This window comes from Dermacentor andersoni, chromosome 11 (assembly GCF_023375885.2).
Source record: "Dermacentor andersoni chromosome 11, qqDerAnde1_hic_scaffold, whole genome shotgun sequence".
NCBI lineage: Eukaryota > Metazoa > Arthropoda > Arachnida > Ixodida > Ixodidae > Dermacentor > Dermacentor andersoni.
Window position 1 is genome coordinate 11,376,595 of NC_092824.1, and position 14,317 is coordinate 11,390,911.

The following is a 14,317-nucleotide window of genomic DNA, read 5'->3' on the forward strand; positions in this document are numbered from 1 at the left end:
AGCCTGTTCTTATGCCTGGGCTGCAGCATGGGCACGGCGTAGATGAGCTCGCTCCCGGTTCTGCTCGCAGCGTTGCTGATTGAAAGCTGCCTGCTCCTCAGGAGTATGTATGACGCATGGCCTGCCCATTTCACAACTGGAGAGAAACTGCTGCTCATGCGCTCGGCTGTGACTGAGAGAAACGACATCACTACTGGCGCAGCTACTCCAACACCACCTAGATAGCACAAGGCCTTTTCACTCCAATCCATGACGTCATGTTACCTGGCCCAACTGCCGTAGAATCTAATGGGGATGCTCCCGAGTAGGCAACAGAAATTTTAACATCACCGCTTTCATCACGCCAGCCTTATAAATGGAAATTTTGGGCCAGATAGTGTAACGGCATGGATCGGAGTAAACAGGGCCTGTGCGCCTCTCTTTCTCTCTTTTTATTTTTGCACATGTGCATGGGGTTGCGCCGGAGTTTTCGGCATACAGGTAGCCGACAGGTGGACGAATTGACTAGCCGTGTACAGCTTCGCTGTAAAAATAATGCAGCACAGGCACTTGGGAGCATTTCATGGCAATTGTTCTCAAACACCTCCAGCTACGGGCTGATCACACTTATGTCATCCACGCCCACCTCATCTTCACTCCCAGGACTGCCCCAATCAGTTTCACATTCAACCTTTCACTTTCATCCATGTCTTTTCTATGCCTTTCCACATTTAACAGCCCTTGTACTGAAACTTGTTTTGTGGGAAGAGGTGTTTGAACACCCCAAGCCTCCCCCACCACTGAAGGAGGGGCCAACACAACATAGTTTGTGTTCAAATATGTTCAGTGGAAATCTGTGCGGCCTTGTGTTCAAATATGCTTAGTGGAAATCTGTGCGGTGGAGAAAGATTGTAATCTTTTCTTACATGTCTTGTGTTTCTCCTGCTTTTGTCTTCCTTTGAAAGGGCCCATTCATCCTCCGTGTCCTCATGCTCTTTATTTCAGTGCTGCTGCAAAGACTAGGAGCAAGCCACCAAAGTCCTTGTTCAGTGATGATGAGGAGGAGGACATATTTTCAGGTGCAAAAACCGCCCAAGCAGCTGCCAGTAGCCAGCAAACAAAAGCACACTTCTTTGAAAACGACACAGCTGCAAGCAAAAGGTGAGTGGCCTGTTTTGGCTTTCGTGCTGCTGTGCCATATTACTCAGTGCTGTAAATAACATAACTTTTCCTCAGCTAGTGCAATGGAATAAGTTCGTTCATGTTGGAACGTAGTTACTTAGCACGTTTAGTAGCCAAAAACTTTGCCACTCAGAAGGTTGACAAACTATGCAACGGGGTCAGGTCAACCAGACTTTGACAGGTAAAAACCATGGTGTTGCAGCTTGACAATGCCCATCAGGTGCACAGTTTGGTATGCAGCTGAGGATACATCGTGTAATACACATAGAGATACTCTCACAACCTAATCAAAACCTAATTGTTTGTTTTCCAGTTGTCCTTGTCTCCTTAACTCTTTCCTTAGTGTTAGAAGTGTGCTTATTTTCAGTTTTTACATGGGTCATTATTCACCAAACCTCCCAGACATTGTGCTCGACGCTCTCCAATTCCATTCAAAAAAATTTCACTGAATCATTTTGTGGCACTCTTTGTCATCACAAACTACTTCTGTAAGAAAAATATTTTATTTCTTTTACAGCAATTTGAATGTTGCGGTGGTGGGCAAAATCAATGTTGCCAAAATAATATCACAGAAATACAATTCTGCACGGAGCGCCTACAAATCTACTAGCTGCTTAAAAAGGAATTGTGCCTTCTAATTCCCTCCCATTGGCAGCTACTACTTTGGCTCATGATATGGTTTGTGGTGAAGAATTACGGTTGTTCTGGGCCGAGTTTGACCTTTTTTTTTAAATTCTGCAAGTCTTACAGACACAACAGAACTGCATCACCAGACTGGATAGTTGGCATTAAGTGTATAAAAGAAAGTATTGAAGTTGATGGGAGAGTAGCTTTGATGTAGAAGAGGCACAAACAGAAAAATGTGCGAAAATGCCTCATGTTCAGGCACATATGATTAGTGATGCAGTCCAAGTAAAAACGCATTGTTAAATTAATTTGAAGGGGTGTACAAAAGAGATTAATTCCTGAAAGTTTAGTCGGAGTACTTTTTGTTTTAGGCGAGAAAATTATTTTTATGTTGAACATCTACCACGACTAGAGGCGCCGGCCCATAAGTGTGCTTCACTGCACAGCACACTTTTCCAAGGCAACAGAAAGGTGTGGCGACCACGCAGCTGACAAGATCGTATGCTGCTTTGTTTCCAAGTTGCATTGCTGGCAACTTGGAAACATCGCTGGCAGGCAGAAGATTCTGAACATCATCGACTGCCGATTAGTAGCTGCTGTTTCACTGCCACATCGCTACATCGGTGCAGGTGCAACAAGTGACTCAGATTGTTTGCCCAGTTTTGCCGCTTTTGAAAGGTTGCAGTTTTCACTGCCATGCTGATGGTCTTTGCCCGTTGAAACGCATGTTTGGCTGAGTGTAAGGTGAGCCCAGCATTACAGTCATATGCGCTGATGGCACGGAATTGTTAAAGATATCGTAGACTCGAATGTTGCTGACAGCTTCGTTCTTTTTGCCAAGCAGAGCACAGATATACCTATGATATATTTTTCAAGCTGATGGGGTGGAAGTATGTTCCTGGTAGGGGCCTGTGAAGACTGGCACTGGCTGCCAACCAATTCATGGTGTCACAAGCCTCTTGCCATCACAAGCACTCTTGCCATGAGACATTGCAAGAAAGTTCCACTCTGCAGATAAACTAAAGTCATTTCATGGTAGCATGAATTTACAAAGTTATCTTTTTCTTGTACTGTGATCAAGCACCATCTGAAAAGCAGGAATGTAGGCTATGTGCTGTCCAAAATTGCCATGAGTGATTTCACACTATGGGCACCAGTTTCTTCAGAGTGATGGTATGCTATGAAGGGATGCAATTTTGCTTGCATATTTATGCAGGTATGGGATTATAGGGCATTTTGTATGAGAAAGCTACGATTTCTGCAATGTCCACTTGAACTTCATGGTAAACGCAGCTCAAAAAAGACAGCAACACAAGACAGAGAAATACACAGGCCAAATGCTGAACTAACAACTAACTGGTTTATTGCACACAGGAAAGAATAAATACAAAGCAGTCCGTCTACGTGCGCACCCTCATGCTACTAGCACTTGCCACATCTTTCAAGGAGACCAATTTCACCATCATGCAGGGACGGAATGGAAATGCAGTGTGCATGGTTTTTTTCTAGCGTCAATGATTTCACATGCTTTCTGATCCATGTGCCTAAAGATGACATCGATTTTTTTCAAAAAAACCACATAAACGACAGTGTGCTGACAGATGTGATAAAAGGATGCCCTTTAAATTGTTGTGCTGGCATAACCTGTCGTTAAAGCAGGCGCCAGTCTGTTCAACATACATTCTACTACATGATAGTGGGATGTTATAAACAACACCACAGGCACAGGTAACAAATCGATTACGATGTTTGACTGAGCACAGGTTTCTCAGCGACTGGCCTGTTCTATTCTATCTACAGCGGCACAGGCTTTTTCGACTTTTTCCCTCGCTGAAAAAACATTTACATCAAAACCCTTGGGGGTCTTCTTAAGCTGATGTGAAAGCCCGTGAACATATAGAATTAGAACTGAGGTTGAACAGTGCAAATAAGACGAGTACCACAGACAAGCACTTGTCTGTAGTATTTGTTTCCTTGTGTCCTTGTCTTATTCGCACTGTTCAACCTCAATTCTAAATATTGTTACGCGAATGAAGGATTGAAAACTGGAGACTATTTACAAAGCATATTTACAAAGGATAACTGCAGCGCTGGCCAGTTCAGCCGACAGCTCGAGAGCTAGAGACCGTTCGTCGTCTTCATCGGGGCACCCACGTGCATCGTCCACAAGAAACACGCACTATGCATGCATCATTATCCCCTGCGGCAGAAGCACCGTCCCGGTGCATTTAAATATAGGTGATAACAAGAAAGTAATAGGGTTTGAGGCGTGCAACATGCACAACGTCAGTGGAATTCGGAGCAGATGTGGCAGTGGTACTGACTGGGGCAATTTCATACGTAACTGGAGTGACGGCACGCAGCACTTGATATGGGCCTGTGTACTGAGACACACTTTCATGGTAATGCGCTTTAGATGACTATAATCTACGCAGAAACACCATGTGCCATCTTTCTTTTTAACAAGCACCACGGGCGACAACCAAGGGCTCGACGAAGGTTCAACAATGCCTTTGGCAAGCATCTTGTTCACTTCATCTTGAATAACCTTACGCACTGAAGCAGAAACTCGATATGGCCGGCGATGAATAGGACTGGCATCACCAGTATTTATGTGATGCTTAACAATTGAAGTCTAGCCCAATTGGAATTGGCGAAACCAAAAGGTGACACAGAGCTGCTGCTTGTTCAGGCAATAGGTCCGCAGCAATCATTGGACGAAATGTTGCGTCAGGGCAAATAGCATCCTGTGGACATGGTGAAGAATCTGAACAGACATCTTCTGAAAACGTCGAGATGTGGTCATCTCCTATAGCACGCAGCATTGCAACCGATATGCCTTGAGATAAAGCTTCTTTTGTCAGGCCTAAATTGACGACGGGGAGGCACGTCTGGTTATCGGCGGCGGTGACGAAGGAGTGGGGCACAGTGATACTGCGCATCAAAAGGACATCAGGAACAGGTGTGGCGGGCATCACCATCGGGCACAGGAAAAGATGATAGCAAATCGACGGAAGTCAAGGCTTTAGGCAGCAGGCAGACGAAGGCGGTCATACTGAAGTTTTTCGGCATGAATATGCCCGAGTAGAGAAAGTTCGAGGCAAAGAGTACCGGCAGAACAGTCGATCGAAGCTGAATGCGCCGTAAGAAAGTCGACTCCGAGGATTAGGTCATGGGGACATTGGTCAGCACTGTAAAAAGAACAGGAATGTGACGGTCGGCGATAGTCATACGGGAAGTACACATTCCAGTGACATCAACAGTGCTGCCATTGGCCACGTGCACGGCTCGTGTAGTAGCAGCCGTGAGAACCTTCCTCAGCCGACGACGGAGGTTACAACTCATTAAGGCCGATCCACACGACGGACCAAGTCCGCGGGCCGCTCGGTCACGTGATACGACGTCGCGGCCCGCCGCGGTCCGGTCCGGCGCAGAGCACATCCACACAGCGGACCGCCATAGCAGACGGCAGAGCAGACCAACCAGCTACACTCTCGGCCAGAGTGTTATCATTGTTATCATTGCGGCTCGAGTCCCACAAAGCCGGGAACTGCTCAACGAGGTATACGAAATGAAAAAACCTCCTCATCACTCCAAGAGGACACGGTGTTTAAAAAATATATCTGCTGCACGCACGTGTAGGCGGAATGGCGGACATGAAACGACTGGCTTGACTGGCTTTTGCTGAGCCGAAAACTAGATTGGATTTGGCTGAAGACACTCTGTTGCCGGACAACATTCGTTGGCTAAGCCAAAATCGCTGGGGCGTGCATGCGGTCCACCGCCAAAACGGAAGCGGGCAAAGCCTCAGCGATTTGTTGGACCGCGAGGGCCGCGGTCTTGCGCGGGCCAACGGTGGTACGCACGAACTGGTGATGTCCTATCACGTGATGCGCGGACCGCGGTCCAAAAGGGCAATTTGGTTCGTCGTGTGGATCGCCTTTATGGACACCTGGGCTCCAGTATCTATTAACGTCGTCCAAGGGACACCGTCAATGTGAACATTAAGTTCTGGTTCGTTGGAAGCGTCAATGGAGGATTTCAACACGTCAAAGATAATGCAGCACTACCCCAGGAGCTGCATGGTCTAGTTTTCCGTCTGGGAGGGTCCATAATTGGTCGGCGACGAATAGCGGCGTGGTTGTGGCTACAGGGACCAACGGCGCTGATGTCATGGCAAGCGAGCAGGACGAATGTCATCGACGGATGCGTCAGAGGCATACGGTGAGGCGAGTAACAGCGTGGGTCGGCATATGGGTGAGGAGACTGGGAAAAGAAGCTGAAATAGGGCGACGTCCAGGAGGTGTGGCAGTGTTGAGCAATGTGGCCAATGCGGAGGCAACGGAAGCAAATGGACTTGTCGTCCAGAGTTCTCTACTCGGTAGGGTTGCGGTATGTGGGAGGGGAATACAGATCGCTGTGAGGCGTAGCTGTTGGCGCCGGTCGGGCATCAGGTCGAGAGACAGAGCAGGCAGCAGGAAAACCTAGGTTTGCAAATTCTTGCTGCATAACTGCCTGAACGAGAGAGATCGCTGGAGCTGGTTGGTCAATGGTGGGGCCAGGTGGGCGTGGATGTAATGGCGCATGACTTGTAGCCTCAAGCTCGCAGTGAACAATATGTGTGACATGCTCATTTAAGGGTGGTGAAACGGTAAGGTTGATGCAAAACGACGTCGCAGCTGTGTTAGAGAGCCGGGAGAACTGTGGGATGACGCGTGGCGGCTTTTGGCAAGCTCAAACCAGCGGCATTCCTTGACAGTGACGTCGATGATGGACACATTGGTGAAGACCAACAAGTTAAGTGCGTCCTCTGCAATCTCTTTGAGTATGTGGCTGACTTTGTCAACCTCGGCCATTTTCTTGTCGACTTTCCGGCAAAGAGCGAGCATGTCTTGCATGTAGGAGACATACGATTCAGTAGAAGACTGAACTCGGGTAGCAAGCTCTTTTCTAGCAGCCAGATGCTGACCGGTGGGATTTCCAAAGAGGTCGCTGAGCTTCTTGAAAGCATCCCAGCTAGAGATCTTGTCCTCATGTGTCGGGAAACAGACATGAGGAGTTCTGCCCGAGTAGAATAGGATATTCGCTAACATAATGGTAGGGTCCCAGCGGTTGTTTCGGCTAACATGCTCAGACAGGCTGAGCCAGTCCTCAACGTCGACATTATCTTGGCCAGAGAATGTGCCAGGATCGCGGGGATTGGTAACCGTAACATACATTGTTGTCGGAGTCGCAGGAGTAGAAGCAAATGAGGTGTTGTCACCGGGAGCCATGGCAGTAAGCAGGACGGTGCGGCCATTGTGGAGCTCCGTGGCGAGGACGGGGAACAGCACCCTCAACCAAAATGTTACGCGAACGAAGGAGTAAGAACTGGAGACTATTTACAAAGTATATTTACAAAGGATAACTGCAGCGCTGGCCAGTTCAGCCGACAGCTTGAGAGCCAGAGATCGTCATCTTCGTCGGGGCACCCGCATGCATTGTCCACAAGAAACACGCAATGAGAGCAGCATTCCGGGCAAGTTGGTAATCCATTACTCAAATGATATTGCGGAACAAAAAACGACACAGACGAAAGAGAAGACGACACACGCTTGGTGTGTCGTCTTCTCTTACGTCCGTGTTGCTTTTTGTTGCGCAATATCATTGGAGTAATAAACACGAAATATGCATGTATCAATATGAACCAACGAGCCCTCATCAAGATCTTACTAATATGGGATGACTGCTAATTTCTTCGGCTCGATGGTGGGACTTGTGCATAGGCTAAGTCGAGATGCGGACAGCTTCAATAATTTGAGCAGCATAAAAATAATGCTCTACAAAGTTGAAACCAGGAAGCCAGCATTCTTTAGGCAAGCTAATTGTTCCCGAAAGCTGTGCTGTATTTTATGGTAGCAAGATTCACTTAAGGCACAAATGAGAGAAATCTAGGCAATACCGTTCTTTACTATCTTGGAACGCGCTGTACAATAGCTCAAGAACGATTTTTTCTATTGCAGTGAAAAACACCAGCAGATGTGTTCCGGCTCAAAATACAAACACAAATCTGAAAACCAAATGGAACCATCTTTTGGCAATTCGCACTCCTCCACTTTTAAGTGATTTGTTTTTATCTGTTGTTGATAGCCATACTTTTTTGTTACTTGGCAATACTTTTGTAGATACGATTTTTGTTGCTGCCTTGTCCATTGTACGTCAGTGCACGTCAACTTGGCAGGCGTAAGGGGCCGGATTCCCACTGCATGCTCATTTCCATGCACATAAGGACTGAAGACACCAGGCTCATAGGAACTCATTTCCTCTTGCCACCTCACGAGTTCGAGCTCGGAACACCCATTCCCAGTTGTTGTATTCATCAGCTTGGAACGCAGGGAGGACTTGGAGGCAAAGCTGGAGATGGCGAACCATGTGCCAGTGTTGGGAGCATGTGAGCTTGGTTACCCTTATTGCATGGCGAGCTGATAGAGTGCAGGGCACGAACAAATGTAGGAATTGAGCAATAAAGAGGTGTTCTACCTTGAAAATAACCTTGTCCGTGCTTTCTTATGGCTCGTTGCAGGTGCTTATTGGCTTCGTCGTGCATTTGCTTTTCTCCTTTGTGGCATATTCATTTATACATTTGTCTGCAGATTTATTTGAGCATACGGTGGCCTCTTTGCATGATTATCTGAATAAAGCTTGTCAATTGAAGTTTAGCACTCTGTCCTGTCCCAGATTTTTTCCGTTAGCTATTCCTTCCAGCCACACTTGGAAAAACAGTACTGGCATTTTTCTCGCCTCCATTCAAAGCCTTCGTCAAAGAGTAAACTCCACATGTTCTCTTGCCATTCGTGCTGTTCGAGATTCTGCCAGCTCAGTAATTGTCAGGTGGCATCGTCCTTCTAGATCTTTATTGCTTCCACTTTTAGTTGTACGGACCAACCTGTTGTGAATATAAGAGCAGAAGACAATGTAGCAGTATACTCGCACTGTCTGCAGTGTTTATGTTATGTGTCACCACGAGATGCAACTAAAAGACGAACTGCGGATCCCGCACACTTCATCGGCAATGCCATCTCCAGAGCAAGTTTAACCTGCGCTGAAGCTTGGTGGAATAAACCATAGATGCATTTGGCTTCAAAGTGCAAACAGCGCAGGTCAAGTTCAAGCGAGCAGTCCAAGAGCCAGAACTATAAGTGTATCCCCAGTGTGGTTGAAATGGAAATGTAGAAAATAATAAAGAAATGGGTAATGAAAGTGGACGAAAAGATCATGTGTCGCTGGTGGGAGACAAAACCACAGCTAACTTCCCCAATGCTTTCCTTGGTTTCATTGTCTGTTTGCTGTACTATATGATCATTTACAAAAATCGAGCCCTTCGGTTTTCCTTCTTCTCTCGTTCATTCATAGTGAGGGTCTTGAAACTGGCAGCCTTGATGTCATTAGGTTGTGTATGAGGACCTTATTTATTTATTTATTTATTTTACAAGTGCTGCAAGCCTTGTTACGAGGCCTTAGGCAGGAGTGGGCATTTGTAACAGAACAGAGATATCAAACTAGATAGCAGACACTGAACAATAAACTGCATAATAAACAGCACCAGAAAAATCTTTTCCCCATCATGATTGCACGGGCAGAGACAAGGGATGAACACTATGGTTTATTTACAAGTGCAGAAAGAAATGATAAAATGGTGCGGTAGTCAACAATTGAAGCGGGTAATGTGTTCCATTTGGAAACCGTGCGCAGGAAAAAGGAATTTTTAAGTGCGTTGGTCCTGCAGGAAAAATCTCCTAACCTTTTTGTTGTGATAAGAGCATGTACAGTGGTGGCTAGCCAGTAGAATATATAACGTTTTATTCATTCCTAATTGACTCTTTTAGAGTAAGTACAAAAATTTTATTCTGTCCCAATAAGGCCCTGTTGCAAGGTTTTCCAGTTCTGCAGCTTCTAGAAGTGATGGGGATGTGCGCGAGCTGTATGAATTGAAAATAAACCTAGCTGATTTTGTTTGGGCTTTCTCAACTTTAGTGATGTTGGTTTGTGTTTGTGGATCCCAGACAATCGCAGCGTACTCTACAATAGGTCGCATAAATGTTTTATATGCTAAGACTGCCATGTGCCTGCTCTCTATGTTCACGTGTTATGTGAAGCCATTGGTCAAAAAAGGATGCTCCACATCTGCCCACCATGGCTTTGAGTGGTGCTGGCTAACACTCCCAGGGGGCAAGATCTAGTAAAACAAGGTAGTGAACGAATTGATGGCCATTAAATAAACACAATTGATGGTGCAATGCACATTTAATGTCGAGGTTGTGGGTTCATCTCCCACCTGTGGCACATTATCTTTTCGTCCACTTTCGTTTCCGTTTTCTTTATTATTTTCTACATTTCCATTTCAAATGCAGCTCATTTTTTCGATGCTTTCCTTGGCTTCATTGTCTGTTGGCTGTATATGACCATCAACACAAATCGAGCCCCTTGGTTTCCCTTCTCTCGTCCGTGTAGTACTGTATTTTTGTGGATTTTTTTTTTTTTTTTGCAATCTATGTTTTTCCCACCGCCGCAAAAAAAAAGAAAGAAGAATGTTTACTTGCAAAAATAGTTCATAAGGACAAATTGTGTAGCAAATTGATTCATTGAAATTTTTTGGAATGGAATTGGAGAGGGTCAAACGCAACCTCTGGAACATTTGGTGCGGAATGACCCATATGTTCTGACATTTTATTTCATGGCGTATTAGTTGCAGTGTATGCCATGATACAATAAATAAAATTGAAATTGTTTACTGATCATTTATGTTTTGAATGGAAGCAAAGCAGAAATATTACTCAGTTCGTAAGAATTCTAATATGAAACTTCCATGAAGCTCCTCATTATGAGAGTAATAATTTGCTATTTTCTGTATAAACTCTATGAGGAGGAGGAGGAAATAACTTTATTGTGTGCCCTGCGAGTTGGTGGGGAGGGCCAAAGGCTCCACCTAGGTGACGGCCAGGAATTCGTGGGTCCTGGCGGCATCCTTGGCCCGCTGGACAGCCCATAAACTCTGAGTAAAATAGAATAAACTGAAATATACAAAATATGCACGTTGCTCCCAACTTCTGTAAGTTAGATGACATGGAGAAAATATATGCAGATATCGTGATGTGAATATTAGCCATTGCGGTACCCATGCTATGCAGGAATGCTGTGCCTTTGCAAATGTGATAATGGGTAATCATCTAGGCTGCAGGGTGCATTTGCTTTTGCTCATTGCAGCAAGTACCTGGTTCCTGCTTTACTGCAGTCCTCAGGCTTTTGAAGCAATGCTTGTCAGGCTGGGGAGCATACACAAGCCTCCTTGTACTTTTGATCAGCTTTTCTGCACAAATGAGCTGGTCTAGTCGTCCTCCTTTAACTGTCACTGGAGCCTTCCCACGCTTTGTACAGTACCGTACAAGTACTGAACAAAGCACATGAAGGCTCCAGCACCAGTTAAAGGAGCATGACTAGACCAGCTCATTTCTACAGTACTGTACAGTAATGAATAAAGGCACAGGCGGTGTTCAAGTGCACTGACCTTCAAGAGAGCAAGCAGAGACTTAGTGATGTGGGGCACATTGTGAATGGTTCTCCGTTTACTTAATTTCTTGCCAACCATCAAATATCGTGGAAGTTCCTGGTGCCCAATGCGCCATGTTGGAATGGCTGGCAGGAAAGACTAATTCAGTCGATCAAGTCAGCCCTGTGCAAAGTACTCTGGAAGAGCAGTCTGGAATCCGAGGAGTTGAGGACTCTACTCTTGCTAGTGGAAGCCGTGATCAACTCCAATCCTTTGACTTATTCAAACTCGCAAGCAGGAGAACCGTCGTTGGTATGTCCAGCACACTTCCTGGTTCGCAACTCAGTCCTCCCTAATCTGGACCCCAGCTTCTGCAGCACCTCGTATGGGCCACAGGCTACTTGAAAAGATCTAATCTGGAAGCTTGAGTACCGTCCGAGGATCCTTAACCATCTCTGGAAAAGGTAGAAAAAGGAGTGTCTCCTAGAATGACGATCTATGCATCAGTACCTGCAAAGCGCTAACCAAAGTGTGAAAGTGGATGACGTTTTAATGGAAGACGACAAAAAGAACAGATGTCTTTGGCTACTGGCTCGAATACTCGCAAGTATATCCCGGCCACGACGGATTGGTGCGGGCTCATTCCATCAGAATTCAAGATGGCAAAATACATAAAGGTGTGTTCACGTCCTGCATCACCCAGAGATGCCCACTGCTTCTTGGGCGGGGCAGGGTGTAGAAAAATATGATTGTTACATAACTGTAGCTGACCAGCATAGGCAAAAAGAAAAGAAAGACATTGGAATAGTCCATGGCTCCATTCCGAGTTTTATAACCCGTTGCCATCTAAGCATATATAGGCACAATCCTGAAAGTGTTAAATATATCGTGTAACTTCTCTCTTCCATAACGTTAAAAAAAGAACCACTGTAAAGTTGTTCAGATTTGTATATTTCAAAGCAAGTCACTAGGGTAATTTGAAATTGCAAAAACTGCAGGGGAAAGGGCAGTTTGTTGATGCATGCAGTGACAGTGCAGTGCTAACTTGCACTTTTATTAGCCCACCCATGCCTTTGGTGACTTCGTTAACTAGCACATGCATTCCCATTAACAAGTTCTCTTCTAGAGGTGACTGTGTTGCGGACTGTGTTGTGGACTGTGTTGTCCCAAACTCCAGTAACCTCGTGTATAAAGCCCACTCTCAAAGAAGCCCGCGTCCTTCCTGCAGCCGTCTGCGCTGAAGTAGTGGTCTGGCACCCGAAAAAAAGGGGAAATCGCAGCTGCAAACTTCAGCCATCCTTGCTGCAAAGTGTTGTCGTCTGCTACTGCTTCCCAAGCATTATTTGTAATAAACCTACCAGGTGGCCATTAGTGGCACCTCTATAGGTGGTGTACACTCAAACTGCACCAGCGCCGCAAGCCGCACTGCACACATTCACTCGGGAGTTGCCTGCCTTTCATGGCCGTGCTGACGTCACGAAAAGTGTTTGTGAACTTCTGCGTGAATTTTGCGTGAACCACCTCATTGTGCAATTTAAGGCTGAACACGTGGCTTGTCAACTTCAGAACTGTTTTTCTCACAATCTTTAGCTTTGCCAAGTATCAAAGCACTTACAATTCATTATTTGGGTTCTGACTGACAAGACCCAGGGTTATAAGATATAGAAATAAACCAATTTTATAAAAATCACTAATATCCCCACCATATTGTACTTTCTTTTCTGAATACAAACACACAAAACACATCACGAACGCACTTTAAAATTAGTTAATTTCAGTGCCCCATCTTTCTAGAATACATTGTCACAGTTATATCACCATCCTCATAAAAAACAATATTTTAGAACATTTTCTGACACCATGCTCTTCCTGCCCTCCAGTGCCAAATTAAAATGGCGTTCATGCTGTGAAAAAAATTGTTTTCTGGTGAAATATTATGGCTATGCCACTCTTCAAATACTGTTAATTGCCATGTATTATTCATGGAAGTCAGTGATGGTCGAGCTCTGCCTCTGGTACATATTTGGCATGGAAAGACCCTTTCCAGAAATTCAAGAAGTTGGTGCTGTTAATTTTTACAGTGTAATGAATTCCCATCAATTTCACAAAGAAAAGTGAAACATTTTGAGAAAGCAACTGTGATGCCATTAGTAGGCGCCCGAGTGACATAATTGATTGTGCCTCTTTGGCGGGCAAGCATTTAAAGGAGCCTTTTTATCAAGTCGCAATCTCATTCGCTCCATGGTCACCCAACGGTAAGGCGCAAGCAGTCGTGTCACTCATGGGTGTCTGCTATAGCTGTTACAGTTGCACTCTTTGACTGTTCAGTTTCGATTCTCTGTGCGGAATGAGCTGGTAATCATTACATCAAAAATTTAGCAGCGTCAACATTTTGCATTTCTGGAAACGATTACGATCACCTCGGATTGAGTATTTCAAGTCTTCGATTGCGATTAGTTGCATAGCTCTCTTGGTTAAAAAGTTAATCTATTTTATATAATTACTTGTTTACTTACTACATAGAGTGATTTTCAAATGTATGGCTTGGTGGCAAAAGGAATCCAGAGGATATCATTCAAGTGTCTCTCCTTTACTTTTTTTTATGGAATTTCGAATGTATGTTGTGAAACATCTGGTATTTATATTGACAGCTTTGTATATGTATTAAGAGCTTTCAATAGCTCAGTATAGACCTTTATGAATAGCATTTGAGATCAGATCAAGAAGCGCCAATATGTGAAAGCCTCTAACCCTACAGCTAGAATAGAACTGGCAGAACTTTCCAAGTTAATCAACAAGCGTAAGACACCTGACATAAGGAAGTATAATATGGATAGAATTGAACATGCTCTCAGGAACAGAGGAATCCTAAAAGCAGTGAAAAATAAACTAGGAATAGGCAAGAATCAGATGTATGCACTAAGAGACAAAGCCAGCAATATCATTTCTAATATGGATGAGATCGTTCAAGTGGCTGAGGAGTTCTATAGAGATTTGTACAGC

General features: G+C 44.9%; 1 protein-coding gene across 1 annotated transcript in view; it reads left to right on the forward strand.

Moving 5' to 3' along the window:
- The window catches only part of LOC126517670 (uncharacterized), a 335,110-nt gene that overhangs the window by 153,377 nt on the left and 167,416 nt on the right, over positions 1–14,317 (forward strand). Inside the window, exon 17 of the mRNA XM_055064291.2 lies at positions 985–1,140. Coding sequence (XP_054920266.2) covers positions 985–1,140 — 156 coding nt within the window. The remainder of the gene's footprint in view (positions 1–984; positions 1,141–14,317) is intronic.